The sequence below is a fragment of the Dipodomys merriami genome, unplaced genomic scaffold (genome assembly GCF_024711535.1).
Source record: "Dipodomys merriami isolate MVZ:Mamm:240054 unplaced genomic scaffold, mDipMer1.0.p SCAF_4, whole genome shotgun sequence".
NCBI classification, from domain to species: Eukaryota; Metazoa; Chordata; class Mammalia; order Rodentia; family Heteromyidae; genus Dipodomys; species Dipodomys merriami.
In genome coordinates this window covers 69,725,061-69,751,373 of record NW_027205603.1, presented here as the reverse complement: position 1 = coordinate 69,751,373, position 26,313 = coordinate 69,725,061, and the positions used below count along the sequence as shown (strand labels likewise).

The 26,313-nt window shown below is 37.1% G+C and overlaps 1 protein-coding gene across 2 annotated transcripts in view; it reads left to right on the top strand.

Annotated features, from left to right (window-relative positions):
- Angpt1 (angiopoietin 1) overlaps positions 1-21,992 on the top strand; it is a 221,506-nt gene extending 199,514 nt beyond the window's left edge. For both annotated transcript variants that reach the window (XM_069991256.1, XM_069991255.1), the window contains exons 8-9: positions 7,295-7,425; positions 19,590-21,992. In XM_069991256.1, coding sequence (XP_069847357.1) covers positions 7,295-7,425; positions 19,590-19,750 — 292 coding nt within the window. In that variant the 3' untranslated portion in view covers positions 19,751-21,992. The remainder of the gene's footprint in view (positions 1-7,294; positions 7,426-19,589) is intronic.
- The last annotated feature ends 4,321 nt before the right edge of the window (positions 21,993-26,313 follow it).

Here is a 26,313-nt window from a genome sequence, read left to right as displayed (position 1 = left end):
AAAAACCCACAAGCAATTTCAATGTTCAGGTTCATTTTTCCATAAGACACTAATTGAAGAACTCAATATATTGACATTCTTTATAGTGATTGAACCAAAATTATCTTTTTCTTTTTGCTTTTGTTTTTTGCTAATGTGTGACCTTAAACTTGAGATCTAGCACTTTCATTTGGCTTTGTTGCTCAGGACTAGTATTTTTCCACTTGAACTATGCTTCCAGTCCAGCATTTTGTTGAGTAATGAGAAATAAAATCGCAAAGACTTTTCTGCCCAGGTTGACTTTGAGCTGAGATTCCCCAGGACTTGGCCTCTTGAGGAGCTAGAATTGCAGGCATGAGCTGCTGGCATCCAGCTCCTAACTATATTTTTCTTAATTAGGAAAAAAATACATTGAAGAGAGTAAATACAGTGATTCAACTCTGGATGCCCTTTTTGTTATATGTAATCGCATCCTCTGCAGTGTACTTGTTTATTATTTGTTTGCTTTTGTTATTGCCTCCACCTCCAGCTTTTTTATTTCTCTTCCTAAGTGAAATGTTTTTGCTCTAGATAAATGTTTTATTTTTATATCCTAACATATCTACACTGAATAGTGAAGTAGACGTGCAGGATTTATACAGTGTAGATTTGGAAGAAGTGTTCTCTTAAATAATTCACACATCAAGTTGCCTTTCACCATCGTCAGATGCAAAACCAGTTTTGGCCTTCTGTATATTGACTTTTCTCTCGCAAAGCGAAGGTCAACTTGGACTGAGAAAGGCATGAGTTTTTAATTATGTATAAGAACTTAAATTATCCAGAGCCACTGTTAAAAAGAACTTTGTCAGCCAGGCACCAGTGGCTCATGCATGTACTACTAACTACTCAGGAGGCTGAGATCTGAGGATCACAGCAAGCCAGGGCAGAAAAGTCCCCATCTCCGTGGGACTCTTATGTCGAACTAACCATTCAAAAACTGGACGTGGCGCTGTGCTTCAAGTAGAAGAGTGCTAGCCTGGAGCACAAAGAGGTTTAGGCCCTGAGTTCAAGCCCTACAACCAACAACAACAAAAAAAGAACCTTGTGGATTCTGTCTCAGGCTCAGTTCAAAGAGGTTTCCTTTTCTAATTATATAAATACTTAGTCTTGCTGGGTTACCAGCTCTTAGTCTACCTAGCCTGCTATGGCTGTTGGTTTTGGCTTAGTAATTATGCCTAATGAAATATGGACTAAAAAAAGAGAAGTTTCTGTGCAGATGGCCTTTTCTTGGCTGTACAGTGTTTTCCCAACATCCTGGTAATATTCCACAGATGTTGTCTTTATTCAGAAATTTCTAAAACGATGTTGCCATGAAATTAATTTTATGAAATCACACCTTATCTCTAACAGCAAGCAAATGACTGTCCAATAGAAGAACAAAAGCTACCTGATTTATACATGCTAAGGAAATAGACAAGAAGATGAGTTCCTCTTAAAGAAATTACAAACTACCTTATTGTGTGTTGCAGAAGTCCATTATTCCTCAAGATATTAGTGTCTCCCAGTTTTAAATTGTTCCAACTAGTATGTGCCATCTTAAGACTCCTCCAATTCTGCTTCTCATTTTAGTGACTCAACTTGGGAAAGACCTTAAAGAAGCAGGTCTATATTTTCTTAGACTTTGTCCTTTATTTTCCAAAATCATTTTAAGTGAGGTATTGGCCTTAAAAATAGTTTGATTTTCAATGTGGTTTTGTTTTTCTCAGACAGGTATGCAACACAAATAAATCATTCAGTAAAGTATAAAGAACTACTAGAAATTGAGAAATAGCCTTTCTCCCTTTTGTGCTGTCTACATATTACATCTAACATTCTTTCATATTCTGGAATTTCTATTGAATAAGAACAAAAACTGAGAAATTTAAGAAAGGTGTAAGAGGGGCTGGGAAGGTGGCTCAGTGTTAGAGTGCTTGCCTTGCATGCATGAGGCCCTGGATTCGATTCCTCAGCACCACATAAGCAGAAAAATCCGGAAGTGGCGCTATGGCTCAAGTGGTAGTGTGCTAGCCTTGAGCTGAAGAGCTAAGGTACAGTGCCCAGGCCCAGAGTTCAGGCCCCACAACCAGAAAAAAAAAAGGTCTGAGAGGGTTTGTATGCATGCATTCACACATATTTACAAGGATATGTAACCTGCAAAGACACACACATATGCACACAGTTATTTGAGTTGGAGGGTAAAGGGAATGGGTACCTGAATACCTAACTAAATGAGATACAAATCTATTTCATCTAAAATACAAGCCAGGTATTTTTTAGTTAAAACCATTACTAAGGTATCATTATAAAAGTATGTATTTGCTGCTCTTTGATTCTTGAAATAATTCTTAAAAATGAATCAAGCCAGGTGCCAGTGATTCATGCCTGTAATGCTAGCTACTAAGGAGGCTGAGACCTGAGGATCACAGTTCAAAGGCAGCCTAGGCAGGAAAGTCCATGAGAGTCTTATCTCCAATAAAACACCAGAAAACTGGAAGTGGCACTGTGGTTGAATTGGTAGAGCACTATCCTTGAGCTGAAGAGCTGAGGGACAGTGTCCAAGCCCAGAGTTCAAGCCCCACAAATGACAAAAAGAAAAAGAATGAATTGAAATTTAGCTGTTCAACTCTATTTAAAAATAGAAAGACCTTCTAGATGGAGGAGGCAGCTCAATCAAGCAAAGTCACAGAGAAATGAATGTGTATTACATTGAGAATTAGTGCTTAGACAAGGGTAAAGCAGTGTGTGTGTGTTTGTGTGTGTGTGTGTGTGTGTGTGTGTGTGTGTGTGTGTGTGTGGTAAGCAGAGATGGGAGGTACTGGTGATATGGGAGAAAGTAGGTACATAACAGGCAAGGGCCAGACTTCAAAGGCTTTGTGAACCAAGGTAGGTAATTTAGACTTTACACTTCTTGAGTATCTGGAGAACTGTGATTTTTAACCAGAGTGAAGAATAATGATTAGGTGTATGGAGCATAGGTTTTAGGGAGAAGGGAAGGATGGAAAACTAATGGTAGTACTTCTGCTGCTATCTGTTGAAAGGCCATAAGAACTAAAAGACTGAACTTCCAATTGTTATTCAATTTAAATGGATCTAGGAAAATAGCTCTACTCAAAGGCTCTAACACATAATATTGACAAAGCTTCTTCAGGCACAGGAGAAGAGAAAATGTTATAGATTTTAAATGAAATATAACATATACACCTGCATGTATATTTTGAGACTTGAAAGCACTCACAAACATGTGACAATTGAGAATGTATTCACGTACCACCCTCCAAATGATGATGGGTGAGAAAATAAAAGTTTATGGATTCATGGTCATAAAGTTACATAAAAAACTCACCTTATAAAATTCTATTTCAATCTTCATTTACACATGGGGAGAAATGATGGTGAAGGCTACAAAACTGGCATGATTGATTACCTCTGAAAAGAGAGAGAGAGAAAGAGAGAGAGAGTGCGCACTATGGGGGAAAGCTTTATTTAGTTTGAAAGTTGCAAATATATATAAATATCAATAGTTATGTTCAGTGATAACATTTAGGTTGATTTTCATTTTCTGTTTTTTTTAATATTATTTCCCTTTTTAACTGGCAAATAGTAACTTTTCTTGTTTATGTGTATAATATGATGTTATCGACATATACACGGTAGAAAGGCTCAAGCTAATTAATATATCTATTACCTCAACTTGTCTTATTTTGTAATGTTTTTTTAAATCTACTTTAAAACTATTTTGAATTAGATATTGTATTACTTTTAACCATGGTCACAATGTAGCGAAAGATCACAGTGCTCTCTAGAGACCACTAAAACTAATTTCTGCAGTCTAAATAAAAGTTTGCATCCTTTGCCTAAAGATTTTTCCTTCCTCATCCTCCTCCTTCCCTCTAATCTCTAGAAACTCCAACTCTGCTCTTTCTATAAGAGTAACTATTTTAGACATCACACAAAAGTGAGATCATATGTTACTTGTTTTTCTGTGTCTGACATATTTTAATTAATATCATGTCTTACAGTTCTACACCATGTTGCAAAGGTTAAAATTTTCTTCTTAAAGACCATAGAGCATTCCATTGTGCCTATATGCCAATTTTCTTTACCCATTCAACCATTGATGGATACCTTGTTTTCTTCTGTACCTGGTTATTTTGATTAATGCTGGTTATTGTGATTAAGTTCAGGTATATTTTTTCGCATTCTGATTTCAGAGAACACTTATTCACTGGTGGTGGCAATATATTAATATAGTCATTTCTTAAAATCATATAGAAGGTAGTAGAGGGAAAACAAAGGAGGAGGCAACAATGCTCAATAAGAAAGGTACTCATTACCTTGCTCATGTAACTGTAAACCCTCTGTACAGCATATTTGCAATAAAAATGTACAAAAAATAATATGGAAGTTTTTAAATTGTTTTTAAAAACTAAAACAATCAGATGGCAGTGTAATCCAATCTAATCAGAACGCTGAGATCTGAAGATCACAGTTTGAAGCCAGTGCTGGTAGCAAATCCATGAGATCCTCATTTTCAATTAACCAGCAAGAGGCCAGAAGTAGAGCTGTAGCTTAAGTGGTAGAGTGCAAGCCTTAAGCACAGAATTTCAGAGACAATGTCCAGACCCTGAGTTCAAGCCCAAAGGGGCTCAAAATGCATACATACATATATATATATATATATATGTATATATATATATATATATATATACATACATACATAGCTAAAATAGAAATTCTGTGTAATCTAGCAATCCCACTTTCAGGACTTTTTTTTCCTTTTCAATTTTATAATTTACATTTTTATTTCCTGGGCTACACAAAGAAACAATTGCAAATGACAAAGCTTAGATTATCATTTACATAAAAGGACATAAATAATATAAACTGTAAATATAATAATATATATATAAATGGAGCATATGGAAGCTGCTCTGTATCCATTTAAGTACCTTTGGTGAATTGCCTGGCAAAGGCACTGCAGAAAACCCCTGTGCTTTGGCAAGTCTGTCTTGACCAGTAAGCCAAAGGAAATGGTGTTGACTTTCCTTAAGAAAGGAAGGCCATCATGTAACATGGTAAAGCTGAAAGTCTGATGAAGAGCTGCCATTGTTCATCCAAGAGCTTCTGCAGACTAGTGAAGTCAATTTCAGAGTAGCAGTCAGCTAACTTAGGGACTGTTTATCTCATGCCTATGAGGACTCTATATTTACTAAACAATTATCTCTTGATTTATACGTAGCTTGATTTTTTTTGGAGAGAAAAGTTAGGAGATTTTAATTTCATTTCTATAGCCACATATTAATTGTACAAATGTGTCTTACTGAAATTTTCCATGCATATAATGTACATTGATTATTTATCCCTTCAAATTAGTCTTCTTTAAAATTTTTAATCTAATTTTATTGTCAAGATGATACACAGATGGGCTACAGTTACATATATAAGGTAGGGAGTACATTTCTTGTCAAACATTGATACCCTCTTCCTCATTTTTCTCCCTCTTTCCTTCTCCTCCAGTGCCTGCCCCCAACATAGTGTCTTGTGAGTATCACTGTTGCATTGGTTCGCTCTTTGTCCTTTGTCTCGCCATTTTGTTGCTCCCTTTTCCTTCCTTAATTCAGATAAACATATATACAGTACATAGGGTAACAAAATCAAGGAAGTGGTGCTGTGGCTCAAGTGGTAGAGTGCTCGCCTTGAGCTGAAGAGCTGAGGGACAGCACCCAGGCCCAGAGTTCAAGCCTGACAACTGACACACACACACAAAAAACAAATACAGTGACAACAAGGGATAAACAATGGATGGAGGGGGTGGAGAAGGGGGGGAGGGAGGAATATAAAAGAAAAATACATCACATAGCACATTAAAAACAACCACTACAAAGAAAACTTCTTGTTTCTATATGTTGGCTTTTGTGAAGTTTTCTCTGAGGAATCTATGCGACTACCCCTCAACCCTGGCCCAGACGTATATTCCCAATTTGACTATACATGGAAATCTAACAAAGCATGTTACTAATTCCATAACTGTCTATATGTGTCTGAGAAGTAGTAATCAGACTAAAACTTTATATTTGAAGTTGGTAAATTCATCCAGGAAATATTCCCCAGAACTGTGGTTGGTGATTTTCCATCTACCTTTCTTCTAGTGAAATACACTTTTACAAGGCTCTGGCCACAGCCTCACCTATAAATTGGCACTTACAAAAAATTACCAGTGACTTTTAGTATGTCCCATAGAATGTTAAAATAGATGCTTGTATTCAATAATACAGTATTAAAAGGTAAACATTAGACTTTCTTTGTACTGCTGTTAAGTAGAAGTTAATCAAGCAAAACCAATGAATCCTGATTGGAGTTGAACTGTATATTTTCCATTGGCTCAAAAACTCTCTGGAGAAATTTGAGAAATAACTTATACAAACATAAAACTCTACTGTTGCCAAAAATAAGACCAAACATTACAAAATAATAGTGAGATCTGTGTGTGCGTGTGTGTGCACGCACGTACATGCGTCTAAAGCTAATTTCTCCCAAAGCCATAGATTGCCTTCTTGGCTACCAACACAGTACATTCAGGATGAAGTTATCTATGTTGTGTAAACATACTCTTAGGGTTCTTCTTCTTATACTACTCCTTCAAATGTGGGAATTTGGTATCACCCATACAAAAGAAAAAAACCTCAGCAAAATTAGATTAACGGTTAAAATGATTTAACAGTGTTTATCACCTAGAAAATCTACCAATGAACCATATTACTTGCATTGCTGATGACATCTACCATAGAATTACTAAGTATAAATGGAGAAAGCATGTCACATCAACACTCAAAGACATTTGTGTTTTGAAATTAGTACCTATAATAATAAGTAAATGTACTCATTTCCTCACTCATGTAATTGTAATCCCTCTGTACAACACCTTTATAAAAACAATAAAGCAAATTTAATATAAGGATTATAATAATAAAATAAGCTGTGTTATTTTTGTGGAGTCTGCATTAGTGCAGAACTGTGTACATTTGTATGTGCATAGAGAAATAAACATGAAGATTAAAACTATCTCTAATCTCTATCTTCTCCTCTCCTCTCTCTCTCTCTCTCTCTCTCTCTCTGTCTTTCTCTCTCTCCCCTTTTTTAGATTCTTCTTTTAACATTTGTTTTGAGAGATTGATTTGTTGGAAGGGCTAAGTTCAAAGAAGAGAGAAAATGAAGAAAAAGTTAAACATTCAGCAAGTCAGTCTTCTGGGTCTGTTATTCTGTCAAGTGACTGATTTTTTTTCTTTTTTGACGTTAGGTTATATTTAAAGGGTCACACTGGGACGGCAGGAAAACAGAGCAGCCTGATCTTACACGGTGCTGATTTCAGCACTAAAGATGCTGATAATGACAACTGTATGTGCAAATGTGCCCTCATGCTAACAGGAGGTAAGCCCTGTGGGACCATTCTCCAAGCTATGTTTCATTGGTCTGAGGCTTGAGGTTTCTTATCTATGAGAAAAGGGTATGATCTTCTGGTCAGGAAACTTAAGTGCAAGTCCCTAGGGATCATTTTGTTCTGCACACTAATTTACCCTGCATTCTTGTGCAAGACCTTGCTGGCATACTTGGAGGTTTGCCTGCCTCCAGCAGCATCTAAGTGGGCTACGCTTCATTCTGAACAAATCCTTTGGAAACATAGAAGTTCCAGTAAATCTACCTTCTAAATAATGTCTACCTTCTAAACAATCTTAAGACACCCACAGTAGGAAGAATAATTTAAGAATAAAAGATACAAGCAATTATTCTTAAAAATGATTCACAATTATGTAATAGAGTTCATTGATCATGTTGTTAAAGTAGAATAAGAAAAAAACTTAAAGCTTTTATATATATATATATATGTTATATGTGTGTGTGTGTGTGTGTGTGTGTGTGTGTGTGTGTGTGTGTGTGTGTGTGTGTGTGTGTTTGTATTATTGACCTTGGCAAAATATTGTTTCTGGTATAGGAGATTCCATTAAGGAAGAAAAAATAGTTGGCACCTTCTCAGTATGTGTTTCTGTCTTTTGATTGTGTCAAAAAGAAATCTCTAACTTGATGCTAGAGTATCTGTAGTATCTCTCACCTTACAAATCACCCTTCCCAGGCAAGGAAGAACAGACGTTATCATTAGTCTCAGAGCCTTGAATAGACAATGGCACCAATCTATAACCAAATGTTATTTTGCTTTAATTTAATTGAGTATCATATCCACCTTATAGTATAGCCAGTGTATTAGTTTCTTCTATTAAAAATTGTGTAACCTTTGCATTTCAATATGCATACATCATAGTTTGTTTTGACCAAATCATCATTTCAGAGAAAAGTATCAGTTAAGTATGAATACAAGTTATAAGTGGATATGGAAAAATATTTATGAAGTTGATAAATGACTCTAAATGCCAGTGACATATACTACAGTTTATTAGTATTATAGGTTCTGGCAAGGAAGAAGTTGTTACCTAGCGAAATTGAAAGGAAACCTCTATTTTAGTGTCTCTTTTTCTCATAATTTTAGTGTTGCTTCCATCTCTTAACAGAATAGCAAGATTATACCATCATCTATTTTGTTATCTTTTTCTGTCATTCAAGAACAAAACATTTTTATGCTATTGATGAGAAAAACTGTTTGAATGTATTATTTTTCCCAGACATGATATTATGGTCATTATCATGTCATATTATTATATATTACTCTAAATGATATACTACCTTGTTAAATCTAGATGAACTGCTGGACCTGCAGAGAAAGAAATTCTGTACTTTGTATAGAGGGAAAATGAAAGTCAGTGTTCACTATTTTACCCAAAACATTTAGTACAGAAGATTGCCATGTACAGGAACACACATGAAATGTGGCACATGAATGGATGAATGAATGATGAAGCATCTTTCAACCCTTGAAATTGCCCTCAAAATTTAAATCCAATGAAACAAAGATTCGTATTTCTCTCATCAGTTAGCAGAGCCTAGAAAAACATGGAGGGAGGTCTGGGATGTAGCTCAGTGGCAAAGCGCTTGCCTAGCAAGTGCAACGTCCTGGGTTCGATCCCCAGTACCAAAAAAGAAAAGACAAAAAAAAAAAAAAAAAAAGAAAAACATGGAGGGAAGTTTCAGAGTAAACTTTAAATCTTCCACGCCCACCTTTCCATTACTACCATCATCAGCTCACAGCCCATTGACACCTACCAACCCATCCTGTACATCCCACTAGGAGTGAGCCTCCATACTACCAAAGATATCCAGTGACAAATCTGCCTCTTTCATATCTTGAACATACCATTTGGGTATTATAAGGATCTTACCATGTATCTGTACTTAATTTTGTAACCCCTACCCATCCAAGATAACTCATTATAAATCTAGAAATTTAAAAAATGATACAGGTTAGGTCTTGAACATTAGTACTCAAAGAAATATTTCTTTCCATGCTTCCCTGGTCCCAGAAATGTAATGGCAGCAGTGTTATATCAAGAAAAAAATATCTAGGCGCTGGTGGCTCATGCCTGTAATCCTAGCTACTCAAGAGGCTGAGATCTGAGGATCACGGTTCAAATCCAGCCTGGGCAGGAAAGTCTGTGAGATACTTATCTCCAATAAACCACTAGAAGACCAGAAATGGTGCTGTAGCTCAAATGGTAGAGCGCTTGCCTTGAGCTGGATAGCGCCCAAGCCCAGAGTTCAAGACCGACAAAAAAAAAAAAAAGAAAAGAAAAGAAAAGAGAAAAAAGAAAAAAAATGACTTTGGATTTTTCCAAAATAATGACTTGGGATTTACAGTTTCCTACTCATCTTAATATTGAATATATACTTTATTTTCTCCATGTCAATTATTAAAGATAAGTTTTCTTACTCAACAAGAACAAAACATGAAAGGTCCACAGAAAAATCACAAAACATGAAAGGTCCACAGAAAAATACTTCAAATGTGTCTCCTTAGAAACACGTTGCAGTATGTTCATATTCCTGTCATAATAATGAAAATATGGAGAAAAACAAAGAGGAAAATGTACCTCTTTGTTGTTTAGCAAATTTTATCGCTCAGATTTATGACTTTATTTCTGCTTCACATAATTGAACTTTTTCATGTTCTTTCATCCATAATCATTCTTGGATCTGCCTCTTACCCACCAATAAACACATATGTTAGTGAGAGAAAATTTCCATTTATTGCTTGGGCTGGAATAGTCTCAGTAAATGTGTTTTTGTAATAAACGCCATTACACTATCGAATATCCTTTTGAAGGAATCCAGGTCTTGCAAATCCATTCACTCTGAAAAACTAAAATGTGGAATTTAGATAGCTGAGAACTGGAAAGCATAAGGATGAATGTCCGTGACAGTCCAAGTAATGGGAGCATTGCCGGGAACTTATGGCCCAGTTTGCTACTTCCAATTACTGCTACTTCTCTGTTGAATTTTCCCTGAGAACTATTTTTATTGTCTAATGACGATTCCTTGCTTTAAAAGAAGTCTTGTGGTAGAGCTCTTAAAATGGTCTCTTTTAAGAAGTAAGACTCTATACACTTTGAAGGTAATAACTTGTTTATTTATATAGTTTTCCTTCATTTCTTCTAAAAGGAGTTGAAGTTAAAGGAAGATTTATCGTTCACTTAATGTCCCAGATAGTTTTCTTCAAGTATATACCAGGATTTTGCTGGGATTACATGCTGTCCTTGTTACCCTTATCTGTTAAAGACTGAAGACAGGTTTAATTGAAAGCAGAAGTTATTTCAGCTAGACAAAGGTAGAACATTTTGATCTTCATTCCTTCTCAACACACTGACTTTCTTTCTATCATTTTGTTGTATTTTGGAGATTGACAACTATTAAAAATTAGCTGGATGGAAGATACCATTTTTTGATTGAAAGAGATTGTCAAATAAAATAATCAATGACACAGTTTTGACCTACAACAAGTTCTATGGGAAAAGACAGAAAATATAATAAAATTATTGAAGGAAGAGGGAAGAGACTTTAACTGGAGCAGTTAGAAATCAAAAGCTGGAAAGGGTTACTAGGAAGAACTGAGCATTCCTAGTTCTGAACATCTGTGAGAAGAAAATAGAAGGCCATTTATTGGAACATTCCTTATAATTGTGGTTCTAGTAAAAACACTCTCCCAAATTTTCTCCTGGTTTTTAGATGCCATCTGTTCCATGTTCTTATTGCAGTTATTAGTAGCGAAAGTAGGTGCTATGATTTTTAAATGCATAGGTGTTAAGTCATATGCCTTAACATTATTGAGTTGAAAGAAAGCATAGAAGCATCATATCTTTGCATCAGGAGAAATAAATGTCTTATAAGACCATTCTTTCCCATAAGTGTACAGACTTATCTTGTCAGAAATCCAGCAATTCTTCTATCCTATTTAAATATTGAATAAATTTGTTTCATTACGCATCCTAATTGTACCAGAGAATATATTTTATACACACATTTTCTATGGGAATTACCTCTCAACTAATCATTAAATAAAGATGATTTATCAGCAAACATTTGGAAGCCAGCAAGATCTGTTCTGTGAGTGCCTTTCCAAAAGAATATTGCCACAAAACTATATTTCTGTAGTAGAAGGCATAGATTTAAGAAATGATTGAAAGAAATATTTCTCTGGCGCCTCAGAAGAATTCCTGTTGTGTCATCAAAAGCCCAAAGAAAGAGTTTTATTGAAACAACAGTTTTATCTACCATTTAATATTGAAAGAAAACTTAATTGCACTCAGTGCTGTTTTGTCATCATATATAATAGATTTATTATATATGAAATAGATATTCAAAACCTCTCTATGCCTCTAGAATTGATGAGAAAAAAAATCTTTCATTACTAAATTGTTAAATTTAGTGAATTTATATTCAATACAATTTTTGGTACTAAATTAAGATTCCTTAAAATAAACATTTTTCGAACTATGTCTAAGCTCTAAGTACCACACTACAGTCATTATATTTATATTATCCAATTGCTAAATAATTACAGACATAATTATATCTAAAAGTCTATAATAAAATACAATTATTAAAAGCTGCTAGCAACAAAAAACAAACAGTAAATTGTTTTATATCCCTTTCCTTATTTTAGGTTTCCTTCAATGAAATTTCCATATTTAGTATATAATGTAAAAGCTATACAAAAATGTAAGCTAGGCTTCTACAGAATCCATCGCAGTAGAAACTCTGATCTCTTTTCCCACACATAAACCATGTCAGCTGACAGACAAGACTCTCAAAAGCTAACAAAGGATATTTCTCAATTTAGTTCTAAAAGAGGGGATAAGGCCATACACATAAATTTCATGGATTGCCCTAGAACTTACTAGCTGCTAACAGAAGATCTGAGAAATGCTTGCTTTGCTTGCTCTATGATCTTACAAAGACAAAAGGAAAGAAGCTAGCTGCTTCTTTAAATGGTGAATGATTTGGAAGTGGCAAATTCTTTGGGAAAATATGGTCATCTTAGCCTTTTTCATAAGTCATGAAGGACATGGAAAGCATTATGAGAATGCAGTCTTTAGGTTGTAAATAAAATGTTACAGAGTAAGTCCATATTTTTCTTATAGAAAAGCTACAATGCATTACTTCTATTTTAACTTAATTTCTGTACTTAGTATAATACATATGACTGTCTCACAAAATATACTTTCCATGAGCTTAGGGTCTTTGTGCTATCTACCCCTGTATCTCCATGGCCTGTTCTAAAAATTGGCACATAGTATTTCTTCAATTAATATTGACTTAGCAAATTAATTTGTTTTCAGTGTCTTAAAGGAAACAGAAAATCACAAATGATCCTCATGAGAGAACATTACAAATACATCACTGTAGGAATGTCACTCCTTAGATAAAAATATGCAGTGATATATGCAATACTAACATGCACAAGCATGGAGCAAAGGGATGAATGAATATTTAATAACTTGGACCAGCTTTTAAGGATCACTAAACTTCAGAACACTAAACTCTATAATTGTAAAAATTGTACAGTGTTACTGACTGTGAAAGATTTTTGAGCTTCCTTATTACAAGTTCAGAATTACATTCCTATTTTTCTCTAATTATGGCTTGGTTATTAGAAAAATATAGCAAAGAGTATCCAAAGATATCATCCATAAATTGGAAAAATGCTAATTAACATTGATATGCCTATAGTCAAAGCTACAACCAAAAGTTGATGAAGGTAGATAAAACAATGATTAATTTTGCTTGTACCACCCTCTACAAAATAGCAAGCATTCATTGAGATCTTATTCTAACAGATGCTTGTTGCATTACCTTAAAAGATTTATATTTAGTAACACACAAAATTTCTAAAAGGAAGTTCTAAAATAGGAGACATAAGGACCACAATTATTCCTTTCACAAGAACTGAGATACGAGATGGGTGTGGTATATGCCTATAATCCCCCAGCTATTCAGAAGGAAGATCTTGAGTTTGAGGCCAGCTCAGGCAAAGTTAGTGGCACTGTCTAACAAACACAAACACTGATTTGAAGGTTGGGAAGCATGGCTCCAGAGGTATAGTTCTAGACTGGGATGAGTTAGGCTCTGGCCTCAATCACTGTTACCTAAAGAGCAGCAGCAACAACAGAAAAGAACTGAGTGAGAGAAAACTTAGATAATTTTTAAAAAAACTTAGATAATTCTCTCCTGTTCACAGAATTTGTGTCACAAGTATGATCTGAACGTAGCTACCCAACTTCTGCAGGTCATCACCCCAAAGACTCTACAGCCCTCACTAAAAGGAATAACTTTCAAAGAGAATGGCAGAACTCTATTTGTTAGCAGAGTATTTCCATAAGCATTTCCTCACATCAACATGGATGAAAGTGAAATGAAGTCCAAGGGAGGAGAGAGACAGTAAAGGAATACCTAGAAGTTTGAAATGAATTCAATAGTACTGGCCAGAATAAACAACTTTTCATCTTTGGAACAAAGAGAAGAGAAAGAATGGAGGAGGAAGGGATGTGAAGTCCCTGGCCTGACAGGGATATAGTATGAGATGACAGAAGGAATGCAGACCCTTTGCCTCCCACACCCGAGACACACGAAACTGCTCCTTGAGTCTGGCTGTGCTCAGGGCCAAGTATGTACACACAAACTCATCAAGTGGTTCTTCATGATGATCTCCCATCAATTTAATTCACTTCATCCTGGGTGATGAAAGAGGACATCTTTGTTTCTGCGAAAGCTCTTTTGCATAATCTTGATGAGACTGCATGCATTAGAAATGAATGAAAGATATAGCTGTCCATTTGGTGTACTTTTTACCTAAGAGAAGAAAAATGTTGAGAGGCATTTTTGCTTAGGATCAGACGACTTTGAGAGTTAGGTTCCTTTACTTTCAAATAAATTTGAACTTCCTGAGTACATTTTGAATCAAATTCCCATTTAGTGATAAAATGTGAATTTTTCTGCTTCAAAGATAAAAGACCCAAATAATGTTTAAAGGCCCGGGAAGCCTGGGATAGTTATTACAAAACTAAATTTTAATGAGTTAAGTGTAAATGAATTAGAAACATTCATCTCAGATTTCTTATTAAAATATACATGAGGTTATGGGTTATAAAGAAAAATGCTTGGCACAAGTTTGTCTCAGCAGTGGCCAACCTTAAAACATTTGAGACATGTTATCAGTTCTCCCCATGGTGGATGGGAGTTGCTTTCTTCTGTCCCTCACTTTGTAGCTGAGTCCTTTTAAGCTGAAAATGGCTTTCCTAGAGATTCACTTTTTTAGCAAATGTCATATTAATTATTCCCAGGGACATAGAGATGAAAGTACAAAGTTAATATTTTCCTAAGATTAGGAAATATATATGTAATTCAGCTATTTGGTATCTTCTCGGACAGGAATTACAAACCCAGCCTTATTTCTCTGTGTAGTAATACCATCCATCTTCATCCCATGTAAACTTAGCATGTATACTGAGTACTTAGGACCGCCTTTGGGTACCTAGGAGTTAACTAGTGTTGGATACACTTTTGCCTGACTAAAATAAATACGCTTTCAACAGCTACTTAAAACGATTTGTGCATAAAAGACCTGGTTAGGCTGATTTTTTTGTTGTTGACAGAGGGAACACTATTTGAAATATATGATACAAAGCAATTCTGTGCCTGTCTAGTTTGTTTAAGTGCATATGTAGAAAAGAGAATACTTACCTGCATGGTAGAACTGTTTCTGCTACCTTGAAGTTTGGAATTCAAGGGACCAAAGTTATCATGAGAAATAATTGCTGGGTTATATTTTTGCCATCCTCTCTTCAACATCTTTGTAATCATCAGTTGATTTATAATCAACTGTGGAATACACAGAACAGTGTTCTTAAGATACAGGAATCACTGAATAGTTCAAGATCCAAATCCTCATAAAATAAACACAAAACACTGAAATATCCACTCTATTTGGTTATGAAGTTCAGTGTTATTTTCTAATGTAAGAATGAGCATCCATACCCACATCTAAATTATCTTAATATTTCTCCTGTAGACCTTACTGACAATGTGTCAGAATTGATGATCTTTCTGCAATACCAAACCATTCTAGTGAGTCACCATCTAGTCCTTTTTTTCAGAAATGAACCATTGTGGTAGAGTAACCATCTCTCATTTTTACATCCTACCCTATAGCTTTCTGCCCCATTTCAAAGTTACAACAAGTTCTTTGCTAGTCTTCCACAAATTCCATCATTAGTACCGCATCTTATTAGTTTCTAACTGCCATGCAAATAGCTGACCCAACATTATGATTCACACATTATGAAAGTGATCTTGGAAATGTTCTTAAAACTGAACATTAAAGTCTCTGTTATGGTTCTTGCTATATTACATAAGGCTGTGTGTAAGGGAAGGACAAAGGTACACAGATCTGTAAAGATATGCACATAAATACATTCACACAGTCCCTGGCATATATTAAGTCTGTACTAAATATTAAATATTAAATAAAATTGGTATAATTGCCTAAGATCTGTTGCTTATTGATGGATCAAGTCAGCATCCATCTAGGGCTTTACTAGCTTCCCATTGTTCATTTAAAAAAACTCTAAAAGTATAATATAAACCTTTCTGTCCCTTTTCCACTGACTCTCCAACCAAGCTGAGCTACTTACAAATATTCTCTTTTGCTCTTCCAAGGTACACATTACATTTAGAAACTCTTTTTGTCCATTGAATTCATACCTAAACTTCCAGACCCACTGCCACTTCTCAGAATGTTAAAGCCTTCTGATTCCTTATTTCTGTAATTTTAAAACTCTTTGTTGATGGCTATTCTCTAATTTTTCATAGTTTTTCACAAAATGACACATGCCACAGAGTCATGGTCAATGCATGTTGAGGGAATTCTAGACTGTTCTCCAATCATCATGCTGGCACATATGTTCAAGATGGCTTTGGCAGGCTATACATAACAAAAGCTCTATATATTTGATTAAACATTTAACCTGGCAGATGTGGTTCCCCTGGTTAAATATTGGTTGTCATTCCTAGACAATGTTTTACTTGTTCACCTGATGATGGACAAGTAGCCTGGCCAAACTATAAATTCTTTTTACAAGCACTGTGCAGCTTTCCACAGCTGTCTGTTTCTCGATCTTCATTTCTTGAAAGTCTCCCTTAGTTCATTATGAACCAACCACAGGGAGGTTCTTCTCCTCCCTATGTACACCAAGCCCTCTCTCCTTCCCAAGGCTATATTGCGCTAGAAGAGGCTCTCTCTGTCTTTATTTGGCTTCTCCTTCAAGACTCATTACATATCATCTGCCTGTAGTCCTAATCATTTGCTAAGCAGACTCCATTAAATGTAGTAGTAAGTGTGTAGAATGGGTTATTTTTATGAACATGACATTCCATTATCCTTAGAAAAATGAACAAAAGACTCCTTATTTTGTCTTCAAACCTTCTCAGCTTCAGTAGAATTGTTTCTCTTAAATGATGCTCAGCCAGCACTAGTGCTGTCTTTCAGTGTCTCTAAAATGCCAGCCTGGCCGTGAACATTGCTGTTTCCTCATTAGAAAAGAAACACAGGATTGATTTATCTTGTTTTCTCACAGTCTACTACTAGGCTCTTTCCCAAACTCATCCGAAGTGGTCATTGACAATATCCTTAACTGTGTGTCCTTTCTTGCCAGTCTCTTGCTCTGCCTTTTCTATTTTTTTATTGTCAAGATGATGTACAGAGAGGTTACAGTTATACAAGTAAGGTAATAAGTACATTTCTTGTCAAACATTGTTACCCACTCCCTCATTTTTCTCCCACTTTTCCTCCCCCCCACCTTCCCCCAAGTTATACAGATCATTTACAACACATTGTCTTGTGAGTATTGCATTGGTTCCCCCTTGTCTTTTGTCTCACTATTTTGTTGTTCCACTTCCCTTCCCTAATTCATATATATATATATATATATATATATATATAACCCAGGGGACCAAAATCAAATACAGTGACAACAGGGATAAACCATAGGGGAAAATACAAAAGAAACATGACATCACATACTAAAATGAAAACCTCTGTGTCCTTGTCTTGGAGTTCATTTCACATAGCATCATCTTGTGTGGTCATATGTAAATAGCTATTGAGCTATTCTGTGCATCTGCTAAAATTATCCTAGACATATACAAGTGCCCACTTGTGACCTTTTATAAACTGGGTATAACACAAATTATTCTTAGTGTCCAAATGTGATGATGATGAGCATTCTATGAATCTTCACTGTGCTTATTAATAAAGTAAATGAATTTGCTTCTGTGAATGAAGGATATGGAAACAGGGTGAAAGATTTGCTCATGTGAATCACAAATTCAACACTGTGATTGAACAGTGCCTCAACAACACAGGAGAAATGTGAAAAGATAAGAGCAGCTGGGTGCCACTAGCTCACGCCTGTAATCCCAGCTCCTCAAGAGGATGAGATCTGTGGAAGGAGGGTCAAAGCCAGCCTGGGCAAGAAAGTCTGTGAAAATTACCTCCAATAAAATTACCAAAAAGACTAAAGTAGAGCTGTAAGCTCAAATGGCACAGTGCTAGCCTCAAGCAAAAGAAAATCAAGGATAGTGGCTAGGCCTTGAGTTAAAACCCCAGGACCAGCCACTGACCCTCACAGCATCTCTGAAAATCTATTACAACGTACCTTACTTCTCCCAGTATGAGCTGGTGATCAATGCCACTAATTAAGTATCTAATGTGACCTTATAAACTCAAAGCAGTTATACTCTTCTCCCAATGTTGAAAAATGTGAACTAGCTTTTCTCTGTTTAACTTTTCCTAAGTTCTGCAAGATGATGCTCATGTTACAGTCAAACATCAACTGCACAGTTTTCTCTTTCTTTGGCTATTAGTCCCTTAGGTATAGCTCTGTAATCAAAAGGAAGTCAACCATGTCCAAATAAAAATATGCCAGAATGTCTCTGGAATAAATCTCTCCCTAAAGAGTTCAGTAGTGTTACTTGAGGAGAGAGAGAAAAGTGGTATGTTCTATCTGAAAAAAAAATCCCAAGACTTTAATTCATTAAAAGAAACAAATCCAAGTTATACAATTATCTTTATCATTATGCAAACCCAGGATTTTCAGGTTACTCATTAAGCTGTTTGTTTTCCTTTTCCTAAACTTAGAAAAAAGTTTAGCAGTTGTAGACAAAATATAGCTATTTGTGAACTACTAATACCAAACTTTTCCTGTATGGCTATACATTATAGAGAAAAGAGTAACTAAAATGAACACTATAGTCTAATAGCAAAGATCAATTTATTTTAGAAGTAGGTTAGGCCCAGTTCTTGACAAACTCTCAAAGCCAAAGGAAACTATCATTGTTTCTTTCCTATATGGAAGTATCTAAGCTTCTGGACTTTTTCACTAATAATTATTCTATTCTCAGTAACAAGGCTAATGGTAGGAAGCATCACATGAGTATCTGCATTTTTCTTGTCTTATTTTCAATGCCATCCTGACTTAGATTGTGTGTGTGTGTGTGTGTGTGTGTGTGTGTGTGTGTGTGTGTGTGTGTGTGTGTGTGTGTGTGTGTGTGTGTGTGTGTGTGACTCTTGCAACTTGAGCTCAGGACCTGGGTATGTATATTCCTTAGATTCTTTTGTTCAAGGCTAGTGTTCTACCACTTAAACCACAGTTCCACTTCCATTTATTTAGTGGTTAACTGGAGATAAGGGTCTCACAGGTTTTCCTGCTCAACCTTGTTTCCGATCAGAGTCCTCAGATCTGAGCCTTCTGAATGGCTAAGATTACAGACATGAGCCATCAGCACCCAACTCGACTTGGGTTGTTCCTTAGAGTCCTGAAGAGTCTCCTAATTGCCATGGGAAGTCAGACTCCACAAAGTCTCACAGAGAACTGTTTTTCATTTTTTAATGATTGATAGTCATATATATCCTAAATCAATGTCATTAGGAACAATTCTGCAATTAGGCACATGCTTACTGAATGCTTCCTATTTGCAAATTATGATAACAAAGATGAAAAAGTTCTCTGTCGATTCATGCCTGTAGCTTCCAAATGTTCAACTTACTTGTACTGGTCTCTTCTACTTCTCTTTCATTATTAACTATTTTTTTTCAGGCTGGTGGTTTGATGCTTGTGGACCCTCCAATCTGAATGGGATGTTCTATACTGCTGGACAAAATCACGGAAAGCTGAATGGAATAAAGTGGCATTATTTCAAAGGGCCCAGTTACTCCTTACGTTCCACAACTATGATGATTCGGCCTTTGGACTTTTGAAAGTACATTGTCAAAAGTGACAATGACAGCCACAAAGAAATCCAGAAAGGAAACTACCAGATGAGAAACAGTTTAAAAACTTCTGAGACAAACAATATTATCTCCCTTCCAACTAGGGCTCGTTATGTGATGTTGCTGAGGTTCTTGACTGTGGATTTGGAGCCTTTTGAGTTCATGAACGCTTCTACTTGGGCACTGTACTGGCATCTTCTGACTAGAGAGAATGTCCTTCACTGTCATGATTTAGAAAGAAAAGAGAGTGCTCAGCTTGCTGTGTTTTAAACTACTACTGCATTGAATTTGGAAACTGTGGCAGCCAGAGGATAATTAAAGCTTGTTGATTTTTTTAAAAAAGGAAAATTAATAAAATAAAAGAATATACATGAAGAATAGAAACAGGCCTGTCACGATCCTGTGGAGAAGACGTGATATGCCAGCAAAATGGAGGTGCCTCCATACAAATCTATGAACAAAAAGTTTATACTCTTGCACAATTTTGATGGAAGTTAAAAAAAAAAGAACCGTATTGTTATCTGAGTTGGTAGACATTATTAATGGATTTCAGAAGCTTACTTCCAAGATCATCCTTGTTGGTTGATTTCATTTAATCCACCTCCAGATGTACATTTCATCTTCATAAGTCATAGCAAATTGTAGATTATGAAAGGTAACAATTAGAGAAAGAGAGTGATGCATACCCCAGTACTCTGTGATTCTTTTTTAAAGATAACATATAATCAACGATGGACATAACAGGTAAAAAAAATACCAGTACATGCTACAATTTTTCTTTAAAAACTGACTGATATACAAATGTTTATAGACTAAGTGATGTGTAAAAAATGTGAACTATGTCATCAAGTTCTTAAAGCAGTATGGGGAAGGATTAGGTTGGAGTAAAACCATGTGAACTGGAACAGTTCATTATACAGTATCTTTTTGCATGTGTAGAACTATGTGTGACTTCATTTAAAAAAATATTCTTATATCTTCAATTCTTCACCATGTTATTTCATGCTAATTTAATATTTTGCTAATTCTGTAATACATGCATGCCAGATTTACCTTGTTCTGTTTTGTTTATAAAAGACATACTTTGAAGTCTACAGAAAATTGAAGAAGTTTAAATATCTTTGTACATAACACGGCTTATATCCATCTAGATATCCTCATAGATGCCTGATCTGGAATAAGCAACATGACCCACAATTCATGTACATAATACAAGTGTTCAATGACATCTACTATTTTACTTGATTAAATATATTATGCTTCATGGTTTTTCCCTTTCGGGCTCTGATCTTTAGGCAATTTCTACTTTTAAAAACTAATATTATTTAGAGAACTGGCAAGACTATTATATATATGGGAAATGCACAAAAATCATAGGCATCAGAATAGTTGAAAAATTCCCAATACTAGCTGGTATAATTCTCTTAATTAAAGTACTCCTTGGGATTATTGTAAGTGAATTTGGGGGCACAAATTTTGTGGCAATTTTGTTACTGTTGTACTTTTTCTACAAATGTGCTCTGCCTATAAGAGTTCAATTTCATAATAGAGAACAATTTCTAAATTAAAACTTGAGCTATTATTAAAGAAATTTAAAATAGCTATTGGGTCTCCTTTCTTAGAAAAGGAAAAGAAATTTTTAAGGTTATAGGGCCAAAACTTCAGCCTTCACAACTTTGTCCATTATTCTTATGTGACGTTTTTAATGGCTTTTTATATGTTTACCATCAAGTTGTTTTTATATTTATATGTCTGATACAACCTCACATTGCCTTAGAATTGATATTTTCAGGTATTATACACTTTTATTTTTAACTATTAGTGATTTTTTAGGGCATCATTAGATTTCTCTCTGTAAAAACATTCTTGGTTGTTTTCAATTAAAAGAAACAAAAAGAGTGAATTGCCTTTTTAAAAAAATCCAGCCATTAGAAAGAAATACTGTTTTCCAATCCATATTATAAATATAAAATGTAATGATAAAAAATTAAAATGTGATAGTTACTGCTTTGTTATCTGGGTTTGAAAAACTGATAGTTTCCATTTATTTATAGTAAAGCAGTATAAACTGTTTTATGACTTCATTATGTGCATTGTGTAATGCCTACATATTTGTAGCAACTTAATATGTGTATCTTTTGTGTTTAAATGTTTCAGGATAAAAAATTAGGTTCTAGGAGTTTGTCTTTAAATTTTTATTTCAATAAAATTCATGTGGTTTCTCTGAGAATTTCATTACATTATTTGCTTTTATTTAAACTGGGAATAATATGAATGTTATTTGATTTTAAATGTACCTTTTACAAGTTTTAAATCTGAATCTCTGAAAATATGGAATCACTGAAAAAAATTCCAAATGTACAAATAGTTCAATCTTTGAAGTATTTTCAGCCTGCAAGGGGATAGGAAATGACAGACCTATTAGAATAACAGTGAAGTGGTACATATGAGTCCAAAATTCTTACAATGTGTGTATTCTGGCAGTTATTAACTGTTGTGTGATCATGTGATAATTGACCATTGAACCTTGGAGCTTTGAGTGTGGAATAAGAAAGATGTGTTGAATTTCTGACTTTGATATAGTGAGGAAAAGGAAATATGTGAATGCAACTCGGTCTTCACATTTTCCACGCTATTAGTAGGCTTATCAGTCAGCAGAAGGAAATTTCTTACCTTTTCTTAGGACTCTGCTTATATTACCACCACACTGATTCAAACCTTCATTAATTCTTACATCGATGACTGGAAAAGATGCTCTTCTGTAGAGAGCTGCGAGAGGCCGCACCTGGAAGATGGTGCCAGCTTCCGCCCTCCACCTTCCCGATGGCGAGGGCTTTCTGTGGTAAACAACTCCTTATATGGCTAAGGCAAAGAATCTGGCTTGCTTTCGCACACCTGAACCTATTGGCGGTTGCCACGTGGCGTATCAGGGTTGGCTACCCAGCGGGTACTTAAGGCTGTGGGGAATTCTCCCCGGGGTTGGGGTCAGAAGATTACTAAAAGGTCCGGAATAAACTGCAGAGAGAAGAGTCCGGTGTGGAGTCTTCCTTGCTGGTCGAGGCGGTAGCGACACGTGGCGGCCCGTACGGGGACTCAGCCATAACCCCAACGAGGACTCAGAACTCTCTGCGGTCAGGGTGGTGCACCGGTAAGTCCCCAGGTAAAAGGGGAATCCGCGACAAGAGCGGGGAGTAAGTTCCCAGGTAAAAGGGGAATCCGCCACAAGAGCAGGGGGATTTTTGCTCTTCTCGGTAGATAAAGAGAGAGTGAGAACCCGGGGCTAGTCAGTAGAGTAGCCAAAAGTGAAAGTAAAAGTTTGTTTACCAGCTTTAAATGTTTAAAACATGGGCGCTTCTTCTTCGCACCCAATTTTTTTGGCTCTCAATGAGCTACTGCACTCAAAAAAGTTAAAAATAAAAAAGAGTACTTTAGAGAGATTTTTGAATGAATGTGACATCGTTGCCCGGTGGTTCGCTGTCTCCAGAAGCCTCACGGTGGCCTCTTGGGAGAAACTAGGGAGGGACCTAGATTTTGCCTCTGAACAAGGAACGCTTAAGAGCGGAGTGAGACCAATATGGAAACTGATAAGAGGCTGTCTCGAGGACCAGCGTTGCAGTGAGGCGGTAGAGAATGGTCAGGCCGCCTTAGAAATGCTGCAGGAAGAAAGATCGGAAAGGGCAGACAGCGAAAAGGAGGAGAGCAGGGGGGGGTTATACCCCGATTTTGCCGAACTAGAGACCTCTGAGTCTACAGACTCAGAGGAACTACAATCACTCATAGAACAAATAGAAAAAACAAAGATAAGAAAGAGGAGGAAAGGGAAGGAGAGAGAGGACCCAGATAAAGACGAATGCACGCCCTCCATGTGCTGCGCCACACCTTCGGCCCCCTCCGCTCTATGCGGAGGACCCTGGAAGTGGCAGCCCCGGCTGTTCTTTCAGCCCAGGCGTGTGGAAAGCAGTCAGAACCGAGTTACATCTAGCCTGTCCAATATTTCAGGATCCACAGGGACAGCGGTATCATGAACCCTTAGATTTTAAGGTGATAATATCTTTAGCTGAGTCTGTGCGGACATACGGAATCACGGCCTCCTTTACTGTAGCCCAGGTGGAGGCCCTAAACAGACACAGCATGACACCCCGTGATTGGAGTGGGCTCGCACGAGCTTGTTTGAGCCCAGGTCAGTATTTAGATTGGAAGGCTTTTTTGATTGAATTTGCTAGTGAAGAGGCTGCGGCCAATCAGGCTGGGGGAAACCCAGCTTGGGACAGAGATATGCTGCTTGGACAGGGGAGATTCGCCAATCAGCAGATAGGCTACCCGGTTCAAGTTTATGAACAAATCAATAAAATTGGCATAAAGGCATGGAAGGCCTTACCAAATAAAGGCGAGGTGAGTGGCAATCTCACCAAAATCCTGCAGGGCTCTATGGAGCCATTTTCGGACTTTGTTGCCCGTATGGTCGAGGCCGCTGGCAGAATTTTTGGTGACCCAGATGCAGCCATGCCATTAATTAAACAGCTTGTTTACGAGCAGTGCACTAAGGAATGCAGAGCCGCCATAACCCCATATAAGAACAGGAGACTAGAAGCATGGATGAAAGTTTGCAGAGAGCTGGGCGGACCACTAACTAATGCTGGATTAGCTGCTGCTGTGGTGCAATTAACCCAGAAGAATGGGGCTGGGAAGGTGGCTCAGTGGTAAAGCGCATGCCTTGCATGCCTGAGACCCTGGTTTCGATTCCTCAGCACCATATAAGCAAAATGAAAAAAGCCGGAAGTGACGCTGTGACTCAAGTGGTAGAGTGCTGGCCTTGAGCTGAAGAGCTGAGGGACAGTGCCCAGGCCCAGAGTTCAGGCCCAGGAAAAAACCTATTCAAAAAACGCTGCAAATTTGTCTAAACAGTTGTTTAGTTATCTTTTAGGTAATTGAACTGGGGAGTTCGACAGCCTGATGGAACAGCTCAGGGTTGCCATCGTCATGGTGAACTCGACCCGAGTGGATGCCGGATTGGCGGAGGGGTTATCTTCATGGATCTCCGCTGCTATGATTCATCTCAAGGAGGGGGCGGGTTTGGGAGCCCTGATAGGCCTCCTGGTGTTAGCCTCCTTGGTATGTCTGTGGTGCATTTGCCAAATTAGAGGTTCTCAGCGTCGCAGTGCAGCCATGATTATCCAAGCCTTTACAGTCATTGGAGCAGGTCAGTCCCCCCAAGTGTGGCTTGCCACCCTAAAACAATGAACACAGATTGCAAAGCCAAAGTACTGCAGTCGAGAGGCATGAGTTTTGCCCTCGAGGAGAGCATGTTTGATTGCACACGGGTTCGATTCGCCTTTTCCCGTCCTTGTGAAAAACGAATCAATGGACAGGCTGAGTCATCCCTAGAGAAGGCGCCCTCTGGGAGAAGGCTTGTATGCAGTCCTTGCAATTGCACAACAGGGATCAGACCTCTGTTCTCATCTGTGTTCTTTAAACAAAAAAGGGGGAACTGTAGAGAGCTGCGAGAGGCCGCACCTGAAAGATGGTGCCAGCTTCCGCCCTCCACCTTCCCGATGGCGAGTGCTCTCTGTGGTAAACAACTCCTTATATGGCTAAGGCAAAGAATCTGGCTTGCTTTCGCGCACCTGAACCTATTGGCGGTTGCCACGTGGCGTATCAGGGTTGGCTACCCAGCGGGTACTTAAGGCTGTGGGGAATTCTCCCCGGGGTTGGGGTCAGAAGATTACTAAAAGGTCCTGAATAAACTGCAGAGAGAAGAGTCCGGTGTGGAGTCTTCCTTGCTGGTCGAGGCGGTAGCGACACTCTTCTTTTCTCAGGGAAGTCCAGTAGGATTTAGTGTGCACAGAGCAAGGCAAGTTTGCTGTTTGAGACCATTCTAGACCATCCAGCCTCCTGATGGCTTGCAGTTATTTCCAGTTAGATGAATCATCTCCATAGAGGTCAGCTGAGCCTGGCCCAGTTCTCAAACTCACCAGCTAACTTACAAAATCATGAGAATCCAGGTGCTGGTTGCTCACACCTAAAATCCTAACTATTCAGGAGGCTGAGATCTGAGGATTGCAGTTCAAAGACAGCCCAGGCAGGAAAGTCTCTGAGACTCTTATCTCCCCACCAGAAAACCGGAAGTAGCACTGTGGTTCAAGTGGTAGAGTGCTTGTCTTGAGCTGAAGAGTTCAGGGCTACACCCACACCCAGAGTTCAAGCCCCACAACCCCACCCCCCAAAAATCATGTGAAAATATACAAATCTTTTTTGTTAGGTACTGTATTTTCTAATGCTTGATAAACAGCATTAGCTATTTAGTGATTAATACTTTTATTAATATAATTATTAATAATGGTTAGAGAATATTACCATTCCTACATACTCCATTTCCAATCTCTGCCATAATACTTATGCACCCTAAATTTTTTAAAACATTACCTGGAAGGATGTTCTGTCCCTTCAAAGTATCAGCTGCATCACCATCCCTTCCCGCAATTCACTCCTATCTATGCACAGATAATCCTATAGCTCATAACATTCTTTACATGAGTGTTATCAAATCTACT